Raw genomic sequence first — 20,003 nt, forward strand, 5'->3', positions numbered from 1 at the left:
TCACTTCAAATAGAAACTCAAATATAATTCAAATGTGAGCAGAGTACTTAGATACTGAAAATTTTACACATATTGTTCCCTCTATCTCAAATGCTCTTCCCTCCCCATTCTCACCTAAGTAACTTCTATTCATCCTTCAGATTGTCCTGTAAACCTGCCTTCTTCAGGGAAGCCTTCCAAGATCTTCCTGATCAGGATGAATCTTGCTAGAATATGCTCTCATAGCCTCACTTTACTGTCACTAGCAGTAATCATCACTCAAATAAATACAATTTAACTGATGTGTCTCTCAAGCCCTACCAAACAAGACAGCTGTGTTTTTGCTTATCATTTCATTCCTAGTGGTGAGGATAAGCCTGACACTTAGAGCCACCCAGTGAATATCTGTTTGAATGAGTTAATGAAAGGGAAAGACTGCTTGATATGGCTTTGGTGGGTCACACAATTTCAAAAGGCCATCTGCAGAAATTACTTTCTGAATTTCAGGGAGTAAACCTGTCCACTTACCTATTTCCAAAAAGACACACATCTGTAAACGTGTACACACACATATATAATATTATGAAGATTTTATACTATGGGATTGATATTTTTCTTCTGAATTTTCATGACCTGATTTTTATTAATGACTTATAAGGACTGCAATAATTTACATATCTGGGACTCTAAGAATCTCCCCAAACTATCTAAGCCCATGTGTGCTGCGTCGCTTCAGTCATGTCCAGTTCTTTGTGATACTATGGACTGTAGCCCGCCAAGCTCCTCTGTCCATGGGATTCTCTAGGTAAGAATAATGGAATGGGTTGTCATTTCCTCCCCCAGGTGATCTTCCCGACCCAGGGATCCAATCCATGTCTCTTACGTCTCCTATAATGCCAGGCGGGTTCCTTACCACTAGTGCCACCTGGGACAGCTATCTTAATCCAACCATCCATATACAGTGGAATGCATTTTGTGAAACTGTTAAATTCTAAAGTTAGTTGGTAAAGTGAAAAATCACAAATTGGTGAAAAGTAATTCTTAAGAAAGTACCATATTGGAAATGGACATACTCTCCTTCAAAAGTCCAACACAATCAGTTTCCTCCAAAGCTAAACTAGAAATCTGCTTCCTTAATTGAGGACCAGTAAAGAGGTTGGCTTCTGTTGAGTAGCCATACTGAAAATATGTGTGGTACCTGTAGGCACTAGAGCTCAACTCAGCATCAAGAGGGATTTGGCACTAAGACCTTCCAAAGGAATAGCACATTCACAATCCCCATTTCACACTCTCTTTGCGATGAAGCTTACTAAGCTGACTGGCAGGTAGACTCACTCATTATTTAAATTGCTTTTTTTCCCCTCTCTTTTACCCACTGAGTTCATGGAAACTAAATTCACATAAGATGCAATGCCACCATTTCCTACCAATCATCCACCCCAACAAAGTTTAAAAAACTTTCCATGATGGCCACTCACTAATTTCCTTCATGAGAAGGTTCCCTAGAGAGTTGACTATATACAGAATTATTAATCAAGCCATATTTTCCCACTGATTTGTATTATGGAGTTAGTTAAGCCATCGTGTAAGTTATTTCCTTTCCCAAAACGGCGCCCACGCTGTTATGTGTTTCCTTTTTCATTGTTTCCCATAACCTTGCCAGAGCTTCAGAGGCAAAAATAGAAACCAAGGCCTCTGGAACTGAGGCTTGAGGAAGTGGGCATGGAGGGGCACTCACCATCACAGCTGGATTCTTCACCGTGATGCAAGGGGTTGTGGCTCGCAGGGCTCCACTGATGCCATGGTAATACTTGAAACAGATTTTTATCTCGGCTGCAAGTTGATTGGAGAAAAACAATAATTTAAACACAGAAACAAGTCCTTTGGGCCTCACCTGAGGAAATCCAACAGGCTGCTTCGAGGCAAATCACGTTAAGGACTCTGAATGACCCCTCCTTTTCCAGTCAGGGGCAATAGATTATACCGAGTCTTGTATGATTTTATAGGCTTCTCTGAAAATTTCTAAGAACAGCCCAAATATATTAGAAAAACAATGCATAAAAACAATATGCCAAATACAGTATAGAGATAAGAATAGAGGAGCGCCTGAGGGACAAAATGCAGGTTGGACCTCTGCACCTGTTATTATTTACCCCTCACATCAGGAGGCAGAAATTCCTGTCCCCATAGTACAGATCAGGTAACTCAAACCAGGGCTCTGCAACTCCCTAGAGGTGTGGCATGGGGAGGGAGGTGGTAGGGAGGTTCAGGAGGGAGGGGGCATAGGTATACCTATGGCTGACTCATGTTGATGTTTGGCAGAAATCAACACAATACTGCAAAGCAATTATCATTCAATTAAAAATAAAATAATTTTTTAAAACAGCGTTGAGGTTTGCTAATGGTCAAAGAGAAAATGACAGAGTCAGGATTCAAACCCCATCTGTTCCATTCCAAAGCCTTCACTCCTATCCTCTACAATAAAGACAGACAGCAGCTGTCAATGGAAATAGAAAGAAACAGACTAAGAAGTATGAAGGAAACCTGTAGGTGACTCTGCAGTGAGAAAACCTGGAAACCTATATTATTTCAATTTTCTGGGACTTCCCTGGTGATCCAGTAGTTAAGACTGTGTACTCCCAATGCAGGGGGCCTGGGTTCTATTCCTGGTCAGGGAACAAGGTCCCATATGCCACAAATAAGACCTGGCACATTTCAATTCAGCCACTCAGTCATGTCCGACTCTTTGCGACACCATGGACTGCAGCACACCAGGCTTCCCTATCCATCACCAACTCCCAGAGCTTACTCAAAATCATGTCCATTGAGTGAGTGATAGCCATCCAACCATCTCTCTGTCATCCCCTTCTCCTGCCTTCAATCTTTCCCAGCATCAGGGTCTTTTCCAATGAGTCAGTTCTTCGCATCAGGTGGCCAAAGTATTAGAGTTTCAGCTTCAGCATCAGTCCTTCCAGTGAATATTCAGGACTGATTTCCTTTAGGATGGACTGGTTAGATCTCCTTGCAGTCCAAGGGACTCTCAAGAGTCTTCCCCAACATCACAGTTCAAAAACATCATTTCTTTGGCACTCAGCTTTCCTTATGGTCCAACTCTCACATCCATATATGACTACTGAAAAAACCCTAGCTTTCACTAGATGAATCTTTGTTGGCAAAGTAATGTCTCTGCTTTTTAATATACTGTCCAACTTGGTCATAGCTTTTCTCCCAAGGAGCAAGAGTCTTTTAATTTCATGGCTGCAGTCACCATCTGTGGTGATTTTGGAGTCCCCCAAAATGAGGCCTCTCACTGTTTCCATTGTTTCACAGTCTATTTGCTATGAAGTGATGGGTCCAGATGCCATGATCTTAGTTTTCTGAATGTTGAGTTTTAAGCCAACTTTTTCACTCTCCTCTTTCACTTTCATCAAGAGGCTCTTTAATTCTTCACTTTCTGCCTTAAGGGTGGTGTCATCTGCATATCTGAGGTTACTGATATTCCTCCTGGCAATCTTGATTCCAGCTTGTGCTTCATCCAGCCTGGCATTTCTCATGATGTACTCTACATATGAGTTAATTAAGCAGAGTAACAATATACAGCCTTGATGTACTCCTTTCACAATTTGGAATCAGTCGTTGTCCCATGTCTGGTTCTAACTGTTGCTTCTTGACCTGCATACAGATTTCTCAGGAGGAAGGTCTCGTATTCCCATCTCTTGAAGAATTTTCCACAGTTTGTTGTGATCCACACAGTCAATGGCTTGGCATAGTCAGTGAAGCAGATGTTTTTCTGGAACTCTCTTGCTTTTTCTACAATCCAACGGATGTTGGTAATTTGATCTCTGGTTCCTCTGCCTTTTCTAAAACCAGCTTGAACATCTGGAATTTCTCAGTTCATGTATTGCTGAAGTTCATGTATTGGTGAATTTTGAGCATTATTTTGTTAGTGTGTGAGATGAGTGCAATTGTGTGGTAGTTTGAATATTCTTTGGCATTGCGTTTCTTTGGGATTGGAATGAAAAATGATCTTTTCCAGTCCTGTGGCCACTGCTGAGTTTTCCAAATTTGCTGGCATATTGAGTGCAGCATCATCATCTTTTACGATTTGAAAGAGCTCAACTGAAATTTCATCACTTCCACCAGCCAACCAAAAAATAAATCTTTTCCCCAGGTGAGTTCAATGCAGTCACTAGACAAGGATCAGACTGAGGAACCACCAGTAAATATACATCTATATCTCCACAGGTATGTATGTGTATGTGTATATATATTAGATATAACTACAGATATATACATATATATGTGCATGTATATATACATGTATTTATATATTATATAATTTGGACTTGATAACAAGACTACAAATGCCAATTATTGTTTTTGGAAACTAAGTACAATTACCATGAAGCCAATGTATGTCAAAGAGTAGAACCAAGAGTCAATGAAATTTTCTGTATACAGAGCGTGTGAAACAATGAAGTGTAACTGTGAGATGTCTTTTTCCCAAGGTTTCACTTAATAGAGGCAATAGTGCTGAAGGGCAGAGCCCAGAGGAGAGTCCTAGCCTACCAGAGTGGGATTCCTCTCTCAGCTGAGTCCCCTGGATTATTAAAAAGGGGCTGCTCAATGTGATTCCCTCAGGAAGTTAATCTTGCACTAACTTTACTAACTGCTCCAAATGTCCTTGTACAGAGTATTTGGCTAGCTTATTTTAAGAAAAAGATACAATAATTAAAGAAAAACCCTATTTTAGGTCTTTATAGGAATATTATATATACAAATCTAATACTATATTTCCCATGAGTTAAAAAACACTAAATCTAAAAAAAAAAAAAAAAGGTTTATCATGGGGTAAAATATAGAATCTTTCCATGTACATTAATCACAATACAGTAATTCAGAATCCAGTTGGCATTATTAAGCAAAAGCTTTTAACCATGCCCAGCACTATGTTAGACAGTACGAAGGAATCAGAGAGAGGAGTCTGGTCTAGCAGGTGTTTTATGGTGCAGCTGTTAAGATGACAAAATCCAGAAGACAAGCACTGAAAAGGCAGAGTACCGGAGTCCAAGGGTGGAGACTGTGGCGAAGATTCGTGAGGGCATGGTGGAGTCAGAAAGGCCTCACAGAACAAACAGAATCAAATGTTCAGCTGAGAAAAACGAGGGGAGAGAGGAGTGAGGAGCAGCAAGAGCAGGGAACCAGGGATGAGCATGCTGACTGGAGGGCCAGCAAGATGACCTTGGCAGGAATTCCCTGGGAACCCAAATTACTTGACTGAGCACTAACACTGGGTTTTCATGATCTCAGAAACAGTAATAATTGTGTTCAGTTCAATTCAGTCACTCTGCTGCTGCTGCTGCTAAGTCGCTTCAGTCATGTCCAACTCTGTGCGACCCCATAGACGGCAGCCAACCAGGCTCCTCCATCCCTGGGATTCTCCAGGCAAGAACACTGGAGTAGGTTGCCATTTCCTTCTCCAATGCATGAAGGTGAAAAGTAAAAGTGAAGTGGCTCAGTCGTATCCAACTCCAAGCGACCCCATGGACTGCAGCCTACCAGGCTCCTCCATCCATGTGATTTTCCAGGCAAGAATACTGGAGTGGGGTGCCATTGCCTTCTCCAATTCAATCACTGAGTCGTGTCCAAATCTTTGCAACCCCATGGACTGCAGCATGCCAGGCTTCCTTATGCATCGCCAACTCCCAGAGCTTGCTCAAACTCATGACCATAGAATCAGTGACACCATCCAACCATCTCATTCTCTGTTGTCCCCTTCTTCTCCTGCCCTCAATCTTTCCCAGCATCAGGGTCTTTTCTAAGAAGTCAGCTGTTCACATCATGTGGCTAAAATATAGGAGCTTCAGTTTCAGCATCAGTCCTTGCAATGAATATTCAGGACTGATTTCCTTTAGGATGGACTGGTTGGATCTCCTTTCAGTCCAAGGACTCTCAAGTCTTCTCCAACACCACAGTTCAGCAAATCACTCTCCCATTTGTTTTCTCCAAAAATGATAGCATGTATTCTGCAAGAACAAAGCTAAGTCATACACACAAGACCTGTCAAAGTGAAACAAACTCAGGAAAAGGTGGGAATTCTGTGGGCATGAGCTCATTAGTATCACGTTCTACATGCTGGGAAACAGTAGCATGTGAATCTGCCTGCAGCAGTGCCTCACACATCTAATCAGTAGCCAGTGAGTGAGCAGCTTGTTTTTCAATAAAGAGAAGTGCATTTTTACAAGATATCTTACCCCTGCCTCTCAGGTTAAGACATCACCTCCTCTTTTATAAAGTTTTAACAGTCAGCTAAGTAACAGAGCTCCAAAAAAAGATCTATTTCTGCTTTATTGACTATACCAAAGCCTTTGACTGTGTGGATCACAACAAACTGTGGAAAATTCTTCAAGAGATGGGAATATTAGACCTTCCTCCTGAGAAATCTGTATGTAGGTCAAGTGGCACAGTTAGAACCAGACATGTAACAACAGACTGCTTCCAAATCGGGAAAGGAGTATGTCAAGGCTGTATATTGTCACCCTGCTTATTTAATGTATATGCAAGTACATCATGTGAAATGCTAGGCTGGATGAAGCACAAGCTAGAATCAAGATTGCCGGGAGAAATATCAATAACCTCAGATATGCAGATGACACCACCCTTAAGGCAGAAAGTGAAGAACTAAAGAGCCTCTTGATGAAACTGAAAGAGAACAGTGAAAAAGTTGGCTTAAAACTCAACATTCAGAAAACAAAGATCATGGCATCTGGTCCCATCACTTTATGGGAAATAGACGGGGAAACAATGGAAACAGGACAGACCTCATTTTGGGGGGCTCCAAAATCACTGATGGAGTGATTGGACTTGGAGCCCCCAAGATGGCGGCTGCCGCCATGAAATTAAAAGACACTTGCTCCTTGGAAGAAAAGCTATGACTAACCTAGACAGCATATTAAAAAGCAGAGACATTACTTTGCCAACAAAGATCTATCTAGTGAGAGCTATGGCTTGTCCAGTAGTTATGTATGGATGTGAGAGTTGGACCATAAAAAAAGCTAAGGGCCGAAGAATTGATGCTTTTGAACTGTGGTGTTGGAGAAGACTCTTGACAGTCCCTTGGATTGCAAGGAGATCCAACCAGTCCATCCTATAGGAAATCAGTCCTGAATATTCATTGGAAGGATTGATGCTGAAGCTGCAACTCCAATACTTTGGCCACCTGATGCAAAGAACTGACTCCCTGGAAAAGACCCTGATGCTGGGAAAGATTGAAGGTGGCAGGAGAAAGGAACGACAGAGGATGAGATGGTTGGATGGCATCACTGACTCAATGGACATGAGCTTGAGTAGGCTCTGGGAGTTGGTGATGGACAGGGAGGTCTGGTGTACTGCAGTCCATGGTGCCACAAAGAGTTAGACACAACGGAGTGACTGAACTGAACTGAGGTAAGAGACTAGGAAACTAACAGACAGAAAAAGTAGCTGCTTATTTTTATCTGTAGAATGTTGATAATCAAACCAGCTTTGCCAGCTGACTCATTTTAAGTGCTATTTTATTCCTTGCTAAAACAACAATCTCCAACCCCTGAGGTAAATTATAATCCCTGAAACTATAAAATAAACTCATTCTGAACTGTGCACAGCAGATTTTGTGGACACGGTCACCAAAAACCACAGAACTGATAGCTTTATAATGCTCTAAGATTTGGTGTAAAGACATGGGGACTTACACAGATCACTTGTTACAAAACCAAATGCATAAGCTAATTGCCAGGGAGAAAAACCCAGTACCAGACAGAACTAGCTGTTTGCATCTGGACTGAAACTAGCCACCTCCTTTAGCAGGACAGCAGTGAAGCCTTCTGCCCCTAAAATACAGGAACGTTTCATGCTGAGTGGGAGGTTTCACCTTCACATATTATGTAGTGTTTGAGGAGGTTATTCAAGATTATTAAAAATGATGCAACTAAACAACATCCCCTCTTGAAGAAGCGAGAGCAGCATTTTGATAAACGTCTCTGAACATTTTAGTTTTGAGAAGAGGTAACTGGGGAGAACACTTAAGAGGGTAGATGAGAGAAGTTGGTGTTCGTGTTTCTATTTTATCTACTATTTTAACCTCCAATTGCAAAAGGAAACAGAAAGTTATTCCTGAGAAACAGATGCAAGAAGACATGAAAGCAAATCCAGGCATGATGACAGAGCATCAGATAAGACGGGAGCCACTGGTCACAAGGCCAGCCCAGCTCATAGGCAGTAAAGCTGGAGGGTATGAACTAAGGAGCATTCTACCTGAGAAGGGTTTGTCCACAGCCTGCTGTGGCAGCTACATCACTCCAGCATGCTAAGTTACCTCAGTCGTTCTGACTCTGTGCGAAACCATGGACTGTAGCCTGCCAGGCTCCTCTGTCCATGGGATTCTCCAGGCAAGAATATTGGAATGGGTTACCATGTCTTCTTCCAGGGGATCTTCCTGACCTGAGGATTGAACCCTCATCTCTTGTGTCTCCTGCAATTGCATTTGGATTCCTTACCACTAGTGCCACCATTTGGGAAACCCCTAATTGCCTCAAACTTTGGAGAAGGAAATATATACATATCTATGTACATATATTTTATGTGGTTCCTTTGGATTATAAAAGGCAAAAATATTTTCTTCCAAAAAATCACATCATTAAATATGTTGCCTCAGAGACAGTAAGCCAGGAGAAGAGTGAGGCCTCCCACTTTAACCTATGAGGACTTACAGTCAGGTGGGCCAGATCTCACCTCAGAGGAAACTGGCATCTTCCTCTCTCTCAGGTCCCCACTGAACAGCTGAAGCCAGTCATGGCTCATGGAAACATTTTTTGGCCCCTTTTAAAAATCTTCTGGACATGTTTATTTATAAAGTTATGAAAATGAGTTTTAGCAGCCTCTAAGTGCTGATAAGACTAAGAAGCCCTCTTATTTTCAAAATTTTAATTTACCAGCTTCCATACATACAAATGAAAATATCCCCCAGAGCAAGGACATCTCAACTCCATGTCCACCACAGATGGAAGGGTGATCACTGTCCAAAGATGACACTATGTACTTGTTGGGAGTGGTTGGGAAAGTGGAAAGAACTTAAACCTGTCCCAAGTAAAGGAGTTTCTGTAATCATGCCATGATGATATTGCATTTTAAAGCAATCATTCTACCATTTGTTTAAAGAAAGAATATACTTCTTTCAAGAATATACTTGAGTTTATATAGAAATGAAGTATTTTAGAAAGATCAGGTAAAACTGGTAAAAGTGGTTGTCTTTGGGAAGGGGAAATTGGTAACTGGGGCATGAAGTTGGGAGAGATTACTTTCATTTTTTGTGTCTTTCTAACATTATACTCTTTTCATCTGTTATCTGTTCAAAACTTATTTTTTTAAAAAAATCTCAACTCAGCTACATTAACTCTAGGCATTAGTATAAGATTCCATTTCAAGCTTTCTTTGAAAAAAAGGTTCTACAGGCCACTTCCTGTAAGAAATGATTTTGTTTCAAAGACTAGGATCTTTGAAACATCATCTACCACATTAAATACCTTCAATATTTCCTTAGCTAGTAATTAATTGCTTGCTCCTTTTTAGAAAACCTGGATTTCCCTCAAGTTTTAGAAGCTGACTATTTTGAACCATAAAGACGGATAGAAATGTCATTCATTTAGTCATTTCTATCTCATTAAAATGGAATAATTTTTAAAAATCAAGCTAATTCAGAAAATAAGAGTTTAACCACTGCCTTTGTCCTTTTAATAAAGTCTTAATATTATGATTTCTATTGATAGGCTCTTTTATTCAGAGGCCACAAATTGAAAAAGAGTAAACACATTCCAATTCTCATGCTTTTGACAAAATTCACCCATAGTTCTAGTGACGTACTCACCTGGTTATGTTACAGCATCATCGTCTTTAATGGGAGCAAATGCAGCCAGAAGGCTTCCCTCATGGCTCAACAGTGAAGAGTACTGGGTGCGAAAGACGCCCTGGAGAAGGAAATGACAACCCACTCCAGTACTCCTGCCTGGGAAATCCTATGGACAGAGGAGTCTGGCAGGTCACAGTCCATGGGGTCACAAAAGAGTCAGACCAGACTTAGTGACTAAGCAACAGCAGCCGCCTGAAAGAACCAGGGCTTCCCCTGCTTAAGCTCAGAAAAACAATCTTGAATATCAAAGATAGACTGCATCAGTGAAATGTGGCACATCCTAACAGGATGAGAAAAGTCACTGGAACTAAAACATAAAGTATGCTCGTAGAGCATGAAAAGAGCCAAAATCTCTCTAAGGGGTGAAGAGGCCCTTCTGATGTTGGTTGAAAAGACTTAGCAAAGGAGAAAGTTATCGCAGGGGCTCCGACAATACAAATAAAGAGGCTCTCCCCTTTCCCCTCACCCATGAAAAAGCCACCCACAAAGGTTCTGTTTCAAACTTTAATGCCAATCAGATGTGAGGCTGTCACTTACACAAGCCATATGCATCCATACTGCATAGCTTCCTAGTCCTATCTACTTCCCAGGGCTGAGACAGATAAGATATGTGAAAATATTAGATAACTTCTACAAATAACAATGTTCTGTTATCATTAATGATCACAAAGCAGTTCAGTTCAGTACACAGCAGTGTAGTTGACTATTTCTAAGCTTATACTGATCCAGGATTTAGTGAGTTCTTCAATGGTGCCTGGCAAAAAGTTGGACTTAACCAAATACTTCATGAGGGCTGGGGACATAATGAACAAATAAATGGAAGGGATAAAGGAAGGACAAAAAGCAGGTCTGAATGAATGAATGACCAAAGTCTATGAAAGACTACACAGAATAAAATAGATGTTTTAAAATGCCAAGACAATTTTTGAAACCTCTTCAGTTCAGTTCAGTCACTCAGTCGTGGCCGACTCTTTGCAACCCCATGAATCGCAGCACGCCAGGCCTCCCTGTCCATCATCAACTCCCGGAGTTCACTCAAAATCACATTCATCAAGTCGGTAATGCCATCCAGCCATCTCATCCTCTGTCATCCCCTTTTCCTCCTGCCCCCAATCCCTCCCAGCATCTGAGTCTTTTCCAATGAGTCAAATCTTCGCATGAGGTGGCCAAAGTACTGGAATTTCAGCTTTAGCATCATTCCTTCCAAAGGACACCCAGGACTGATCTCCTTTAGAATGGACCGGTTGGATCTCCTTGCAATCCAAGGGACTCTCACGAGTCTTCTCCAACATCACAGTTCAAAAGCATCAATTCTTCAGCACTCAGCTTTCTTCACAGTCCAACTCTCACATCCATACATGACTACTGGAAAAACCATAGCCTTCACTAGATGGACCTTTGTTGGCAAAGTAATGTCTCTGCTTTTCAATATGCTATCTAGGTTGGTCATAACTTTCCTTCCAAGGAGTAAGCGTCTTTTAATTTCATGGTTGCAATCACCATCTGCAGTGATTTGGATCACAAAAAAATGAAGTCTGACACTGTTTCCACTGTCTTCCCATCTATTTGCCTCTTAGATGTCAAAACTTAAGAATATACATTGCACAGGTGATCCATTCATTTTCCATGAGCATAACCTCATTTGAGAAATTTTGACAGTGACAAGTGAGTGCACATGAAGCTGATCCTCCTCTCCAATGTCTAGGAAGGTCATTTACCTAAAATTAAACCTGTCTTTGTCCTTCAAATTCATCCCAGTGGGCCCTGTAAGTCTGGGTCACCTGCCTCCTCTGGAGGTTTATCCAGATAAACAAAAGCCATCTTTACTTTCAGAAACAGCCTAAATGTGCTCAAATCCAGGTTTGCCCACAAACTTAAGTCAATTTTCAGAGAATTTTACTTTACTTGGGCTTCTGATTAGCTAAAGATAAATGTTCTTTCTGAAGATGAAAGCAAAAGTTTTTAACGTCATGTTTTCAAGATCAGAGGTTGAAAACATAGATGTGGTTAACCCATTCCCCAATCCCATTTTTTTTTTTTTTTTACATTTCACACCATTATCTCCAGAGATTCACGCAAAACTTCATTATTCTGGGAAGTCCCCTTAGATCTGCTCAAGCCAGACATGGAATAAAAAAATTAAAAAATGATGTCTAAAAGACAGGGACTACACGTCTAAGCACTGATATAAATACCACCTGAGATTTTTACATTGAATGGATCTCAAAGGGATAGAAACATGTCCTGGGGGAGACCCCATTCTGATGAATGAAGATTAAACTTTCTTACTTTCTGTACTTCCAAATCTTTCTGTACTTCCTATTCACTTTCACTTTAACTTATACAGCTTTACTCAGTCCTTACAAAGGTATTAATGAATATTTCCAGTTTCACAATCATGCTGCACAATACCCTCACTGTGTGAAGAATTAACATGGAAATGCTAAAGTAGAGGAGAAAACCAAAAGCATTCCCAATTCCTAACTTCAACGTCAAGCCCACTTCTGCTGAACATTAACAGTGAGATGTAAAGAAAAACATTTGTCAAGACAGAGATGCTCACTATATCCTAATCAGCCAGGACATTACAAATCTCTAATTCATACTTCATGGAGAAAGAAAATCAATCATGGCAAGTGGGATATTTTGTAAATGGGTTTTTTTTTTTTTAACTCATAATGTTCCAAATTACAGCAGCATGTGGTACTGACCTCTTCCCAGGTGTTTACATGAGCCCCATAATGTCCTGCACACTCCATCAAAAGGCAATCATTCCTAGAAGTCTTCAGCATTAGAGCAAACAGGAAGGCTTTCCCTGAAGTTCAATTGGCAATATTTCTCAGTTCATCAGCCTCTTAAACCCAGGGATCTTTTCAAAGGAGGAATCACATTGAAAGTAAAGCCAGCTACTTCCCATTCCATTTTTTACCATATTCTTTTTATCACTTATGCTTCTCATTACTTAGAGACAGCAGCTGGACCAGTGTCAGAAAGTAAAGATGAGAAACAGGCAATAAAAACAAATCGCCCATAATGTCACCTCTCAGATACAACCATTGTTCACATTTTGGTGAATCTCCGAGACTTTTTTGTACATGTTGTATTAGCTAGAAGAGGATGAGATGGTTGGATGGCATCACCGATGCAATGGACATGAGTTTTGTATCCTCCGGGAGTTGTTGATGGACAGGGAAGCCTGGTGTGCTGCAGTCCACGGAGTTGCAAAGAGTCGGACATGACTGAGCAACTTAACTGAACTGAGCTACCATTCTTAAGTACCAGTATCTCTGGTACTATATTCTCTCTCTTTGTTATATTAAATTCCATATAGAAAACTTAATTCTTACTATGGAGTTAAACAGCTCAGAAACATTTTAAAGAGCTCAGTTTTTTCTCTACTGCAGAAAAATAAATTCTGTATATGTAGAAGTTAACTTGGACAGACCAGTAAATCATTTATATGTATACATGTGTCTATGTATATATATATAAAACTATATAAAAGTACTGCATATAGGATGTGTTTATAAATAAATATAACATCAAATCAACTGGGTAATGGTTATTTGCAGCCAATCTCTGATCCCTAGTAAATGACCTCTATGGTAATGTGCCCAGATTATCTCATCTGCACTTGGAAAGACCAAGACCCCAAAGCAAAACTTATTCTTCTGTTGGGAAAAATAATAGTGAAGTATCCTAGAGGCAAATAAAATTCTTAAATTAACTGAAATCTTGAATTATCCTTTCTGCCCTTTGAAAGTAATATAGTATTAATTATAAATGAAGAACAAGGGTATATAAAATGTGTACCATATTAAAATACTCACAGAATTTATTTTGCATTTCTCTGATAATGAGTGATGTTGAGCATCTTTTCATGTGTTTGTTAGCCATCTGTATGTCTTCTTTGGAGATATGTCTGTTAAGCTCTTTGGCCCATTTTTTGATTGGGTCGTTTATTTTTCCGGAATTGAGCTGCGGGAGTTGCTTGTATATTTTGGAGGTTAGTTGTTTATCAGTTGCTTCACTTGCTATTATTTTCTCCCATTCTGAAGGCTGTTTTTTCACCTTGCTTATAGTTTCCTTGTTGTGCCGAAGCTTTTAATTTTAATTAGGTCCCATTTGTTTATTTTTGCTTTTATTTCCAGTATTCTGGGAGGTGGGTCATAGAGGATCCTGCTGTGATTTATGTCGGAGAGTGTTTTGCCTATGTTCTCCTCTAGGAGTTTTATAGTTTCTGGTCTTACATTTAGATCTTTAATCCATTTTGAGTTTATTTTGGTGTATGGTGTTAGAAAGTGTTCTACTTTCATTCTTTTACAAGTGGTTGACCAGTTTTCCCAGCACCACTTGTTAAAGAGATTGTCTTTTCTCTCTTGTATATTCTTGCCTCCTTTGTCAAAGATACAGAATTTATATACCATACATTCATCAGCTATATGTTATACACACACACCTAGAGACATACATACACTTTTTTCAAACCATAGTAACATTCTCTAATGAATATTTCCCAAAAGAATATATTTTACAGTTTGGGGTGACATGGCATACATTTATAAATAAGAATCAAAAACTTTTACAATAAAACTCATAAAAGCCTTCATAGATTTCTGCATATTTCTGAAATGTTCAAATACAAACTTATCTTAACACTTAGGTACTTACGCTCCATGAAATAGGGCCCAGGCTCAATTCTCCATACAATTTGTCCTTTTTGTGTTCCAGTCACACCCCTGTTTTTAGAATCCCAGAAGTTGGCTGGAGAATTCTCATCTGGAAAAACCAAATAAACACTTTTTAAGCTTATAATTATAACTTCTTTGTCTTTCCTGAGCTCAAAGATGTAGTATGATTTCTAAACTAAATGGAAAAAAGTAAAGAGGGAAATATTAATGAACACTATTGTTAATGATGGTTGATTATTAAAGATGGCAGAGTAGAAGAACATGAGCTCATCTTCTCCTGTGAGAACTCAAAAATTACAACTCACTGGTGAACAATCACCAACAGGAGAATGTTGGATACCACCAAAAATATATATCCCACATCCAAGGGCAAAGGAGAAGCCCAAGCAAAATGGTAGGAGGGGTGAAACTGCATTTAGAATCAAACCCCATACATGATAGAAATGCTCAGAGAACTCAAACTAAAATCTTGTGCATACCAGGACACCCCACAGAGACGGAGCCAGACCTGTCGTTGAGTGTTTGAGTGTCTCCTGTGGAGCTAAGGGTCAGCAGTGCATTATAGAGTACTGGAATGCAAAAGCAGGAAATCAAGAGATACCTGGAGTAACAGGCAAGAGGTACCTGGAGTAACAGGCAAATCTGGCCTTGAAGTACAGAATGAAGCAGGACAAAGGCTAACAGAGTTTTGCTAAGAGAACGCACTGGTCTTAACAAACACCCTCTTCCAACACCCTCTTCCAACAATACAAGAGAAGACTCTATACGTGGACATTACTAGATGGTCAATACCAAAATCATATTGATTATATTCTTTGCAGGCAAAGATAGAGAAGCTCTATACAGTCAGAGAAAACAAGACCGGGAGCTGACAGTGGCTCAGATCATGAACTCCTTATTGCCAAATTCAAATGTAAATTGAAGAAAGTAGGAAAAATCACTAGACCATTTAGTTATGACCTAAATCAAATCCCTTACAATTTGACAGTGGAAGTGACAAACAGATTCAATGGATTAGATCTGATAACAGAGTGCCTAACGAACTATGGACAGAGGTTCATGACATTGCACAGGAGACAGTGATGAAGATCATCCCCAAGAGAAAAAAAATGCAAAGAGGCAAAATGGTTGTCTGAGGAGGCCTTACAAAGAGCTGAGAAAAGAAAAGAAGCTAAAGGCAAAGGAGAAAAGGAAAGCTATACCCATGTGAATGCAGAGTTCCAAAGAATAGCAAGAAAGATAAGAAAGCCTTCCTCAGCAATCAATGCAAAGAAATAGAGGTAAACAATAGAATGGGAAAGACTAGAGATCTCTTCAATAGAGATACCAAGGGAACATTCCATGCAAAGATGGGCTCAATAAAGGACAGAAATATTATGGTCCTAACAGAAGCAGAAGATATTAAGAAGAGGTGGCAAGAATACACAGAAGAACTATACAAAAATGATCTTTAAGACCCAGATAATCACAATGGTACGATCACTCACCTAGAGCCAGACATCCTGGAATGTGAAGTCAAGTGGGCCTTAGGAAGCATTACTACGAACAAAGCTAGTGGAAGTGATGGAATTCCAGTTGAGCTATTTCAAATCCTGAAAGATGATGCTGTGAATGTGCCACACTCAATATGCCAGCAAATTTGGAAAGCTCAGCAGTGGCCACAGGACTGGAAAAGGTCAGTTTTCATTCCAATCCCAAAGAAATGCAAGGCCAAAGAATGTTCAAACTACTGCACAACTGCACTCATCTCACACTCTAGCAAAGGAATGCTCAAATCCTCCAAGCCAGGCATCAAAGTACATGAAACTTGAACTTCCAGATATTCAAGCTGGACTTAGAAAAAGCAGAGGAACCAGAGATAAAATTGCCAACATCCATTGCATCATCAAAACAGCAAGAGAGTTCCAGAAAAATATCTACCTCTGCTTTATTGACTATGCCAAAGCCTTTGACTGTGTGGATCACAACAAACTGTGGAAAATTCTGAAAGAGATGGGGATACCAGACCACCTGACCTGCCTCTTGAGAAATCTGTATGCAGGTCAAGAAGTAACACTTAGAACTAGTCATGGAACAAGAGACTGGTTCCAAATCAGGAAAGGAAAATCAAGGCTGTATACTGTCACCCTGCTTATTTAACTTCTATGCAGAGTACATCATGAGAAACGCTGGGCTGGATGAAGCACAAGCTGGAATCAAGATTGTCAATAGAAATACCAATAATCTCAGATATGCAGATGATACCACTCTTATGGCAGAAAGCAAAGAAGAATGAAAAAGCCTCTTGATAGAAGTGAAAAAGGAGGGTGAAAAAGCTGTCTTAAAACTCAACATTCAGAAAACTTAGATCATGGCATCCAGTCTCATCACTTCATGGCAAGTAGATAGGGAAACAATGGAAACAGTGACAGACTTAATTTTTTTTAGGTTCCAAAATCACTAAATATGGTGACTGCAGCCATGAAATTAAAAGACGCTTGGTCCTTGTAAGAAAATCTATGAGCAGCCTAGACAGCATATTAAAAAGCAGAGACATTACTTTTCCAAGAAAGGTCCATCTAGTCAAAGCTATTGTTTTTCCAGTAGTCATGTATGCATGTGAGAGTTGAACTATAAAGAAAGCTAGCACCAAAGAACTGATACTTCTGAACTGTGGTGTTGGAGGAGACTCTTGAGAGTCCCTTGGATTGCAAGGAGATCCAATCAGTCAATCCTAAAGGAAATCAGTCATGAATACTCATTGGAAGGACTGATGGTGGAGCTGAAACTCCAATACTCTGGCCAACTGACACAAAGAACTGACTCATGGAAAAGTCTCTAATGCTGGACAAGATTGAAAGCAGGAGGAAAAGCAGATGACAAAGGATGAGATGTTTCGATGGCATCACCGACTAGATGGACGTGAGTATGAGTGAGCTCCAGAGTTGGTGATGGCAGAGAAGGCTGGTGTGCTGCAGTTCATGGGGTCACAAAGAGTAGGACACAACTGAGTGACTGAAATGAACTGATTCATAATGACTTACTTAACGACTTGCATCAGACTTTATATTATTGGGCTTCAAAATCACTGCAGATGGTGATTGCAGCCATGAAATTAAAAGACGCTTACTCCTTGGAAGGAAAGTTATGACCAACCTAGACAGCGTATTCAAAAGCAGAGGCATTACTTTGCCAACAAAGGTCCATCTAGTGAAGGCTATGGTTTTTCCAGTAGTCATGTATGGATGTGAGAGTTGGACTGTGAAGAAGGCTGAGCACCAAAGAATTAATGCTTTTGAAAATTGTGGTGTTGGAGAAGACTCTTGAGAGTCCCTTGGACTGCAAGGAGATCCAACCAGTCCATTCTAAAGGAGATCAGTCCTGGGTGTTCTTTGGAAGGAATAATGCTAAAGCTAAACTCCAGTACTTTGGCCACCTCATGCGAAGAGTTGCCTCATTGGAAAAGACTCAGATGCTGGGCGGGATTGGGGGCAGGAGGAAAAGGGGATGACAGAGGATGAGATGGCTGGATGGCATCACTGACTCAATGGACATGAGTTTGAGTGAACTCTGGGAGTTGGTGATGGACAGGGAGGTCTGGCGTGCTGCTGCTATTCATGGGGTCACAAAGAGTCAGACATGACTGAGCGACTGAACTGAACTGAACTGAATGAGTTGCATTTACAAGAGAGAACTAGGGAGAAGAGTGGGCAGGTGGAAAGTAAATGTCATGTCTGGGCTTAGCCAGTTTGATCACTAAAGTGCCAAAAGACAAATCTACAAAGAACAAAGAGTATGACTGTTCATCAACCAGCAATGAGATGACACATAAAAAGAGATTGGGTGAGCTCCTGTCCTTTGTAAAAATATATATAAATAAATAAAGAGCTAAGCTGATAGAACATAAGAGAATCAAGATGGGGTTAAGAGAGGGGATATTAAGCTAGGAAACTGAGTCAAGACACAGCACAGGTTTGCCATGGATGGTGTTCAGGAAATACCAAGCAAGTCAGCACGATGGCTGAGATAATTGTTCACAATGGTCAGCAGTGGGTTACCTTGACACAACGTATAAAAAGGAAAGAGGAAGAAAGACAGAAAGGACAGATCCAAAGAACAGGCCTGAAAGCAGCATCCTCTCTAAGCTCTCTGACTTCATGGCACTAAGAAAATGGTCATATTTGTAGGATACACTGGGGTACATGAAAGAGACATTGACCACATAAGTTGACAGTAGGGGTGCTCTGGCTGCCCCAGGCTCTGCCCCACCATGAAGGCAGAAGGGATTCATGTTCTTTAACTTGCTCACCTCACACTAGGCTGAAGCTCGGCCCTAAGGTCCTGGAATAGGAAATGAAACTAAGGATGTGACAAAGGGACCATTCAGAGTTTTACAGGTACACAAGTGTGTGTGCAGAGACACTGGCTCTTAAAGTTAGATGCACCTCATTTTCATCCCCAAACCTCTTTCCTAGGAGGGAAGATTAGGCCATACACTTTAACTGAGAGCTGGAATTAAGCAGACAGGGTGACGTCAGTGATCCACTAAAACAGGAAAGGTAGAAAACAGGTTCAAAGTCCAAGGGAATAGTCCTGAGAATAAAAACCTCAATTCTTAAGAGCATAAAAGAAACAGAAGGTGGTCCACGTGAGGGGTCGGATAATCCAGCTCTGAGGGATTTCTGTCTGTGGTTTCCCTTGGAGTCCACTGGTTTTAATGTCCAGTGTCTCAATGTCCACTGACATTGAGAAGTCAAAGAGGTCTGGGAGGAGTGGTCCTTTCTGCTTTCTGTAATCAAAACAGCATAAGTCAAAGATTCTTTATAGTGAAAGGCCAAGAAGCAGTGTCACCTCCTCTAAGAAAAACAACACAAGGCAATCCATTCCATTCCATCACAGAAATACAATCACACTGATATTTTTAAATATAAATTTATTTATTTTAATTGGAGGCTAATTACTTTATAATATTGTATTGGTTTTGCTATACATCAACATGAATCTGCCACAGGTGTACACATGTTCCCCATCCTGAACCCCCCTCCCATCTCCCTCCCCATCCCATCCCTCTGGGTCATCCCAGTTCACCAGCCCTGAGCATCCTGTATCATGCATTGAACCTGGACTGGTGATTCATTTCACATATGATATTATACATGTTTGAATGCCATTCTCCCAAATCATCCCATCCTCGCCCTCTCCCAGAGTTCAAGACTGTTCTATACATTTGTCTCTCTTTTGCTGTCTCACATACAGGGTTATCATTACCATCTTTCTAAATTCCATATATATGTGTTGGTATACTGTATTGGTGTTTTTCTTTCTGACTTACTGCACTCTGTATAATCTGCTCCAGTTTCATCCACCTCATTAGAACTGATTCAAATGTATTCTTTTTAATGGCTGAGCAA

The 20,003-nt window shown here is 40.4% G+C and overlaps 1 protein-coding gene across 1 annotated transcript in view; it reads right to left on the reverse strand.

Annotated features, from left to right (window-relative positions):
• The window catches only part of HECW2 (HECT, C2 and WW domain containing E3 ubiquitin protein ligase 2), a 257,351-nt gene that overhangs the window by 148,933 nt on the left and 88,415 nt on the right, over window positions 1–20,003 (reverse strand). Inside the window, exons 2-3 of the mRNA XM_068967790.1 lie at window positions 14,594–14,701; window positions 1,718–1,812 (exon numbers count right to left, since the gene is read on the reverse strand). Coding sequence (XP_068823891.1) covers window positions 1,718–1,812; window positions 14,594–14,701 — 203 coding nt within the window. The remainder of the gene's footprint in view (window positions 1–1,717; window positions 1,813–14,593; window positions 14,702–20,003) is intronic.

This window comes from Capricornis sumatraensis, chromosome 3, assembly GCF_032405125.1.
Source record: "Capricornis sumatraensis isolate serow.1 chromosome 3, serow.2, whole genome shotgun sequence".
Taxonomy (NCBI): Eukaryota; Metazoa; Chordata; class Mammalia; order Artiodactyla; family Bovidae; genus Capricornis; species Capricornis sumatraensis.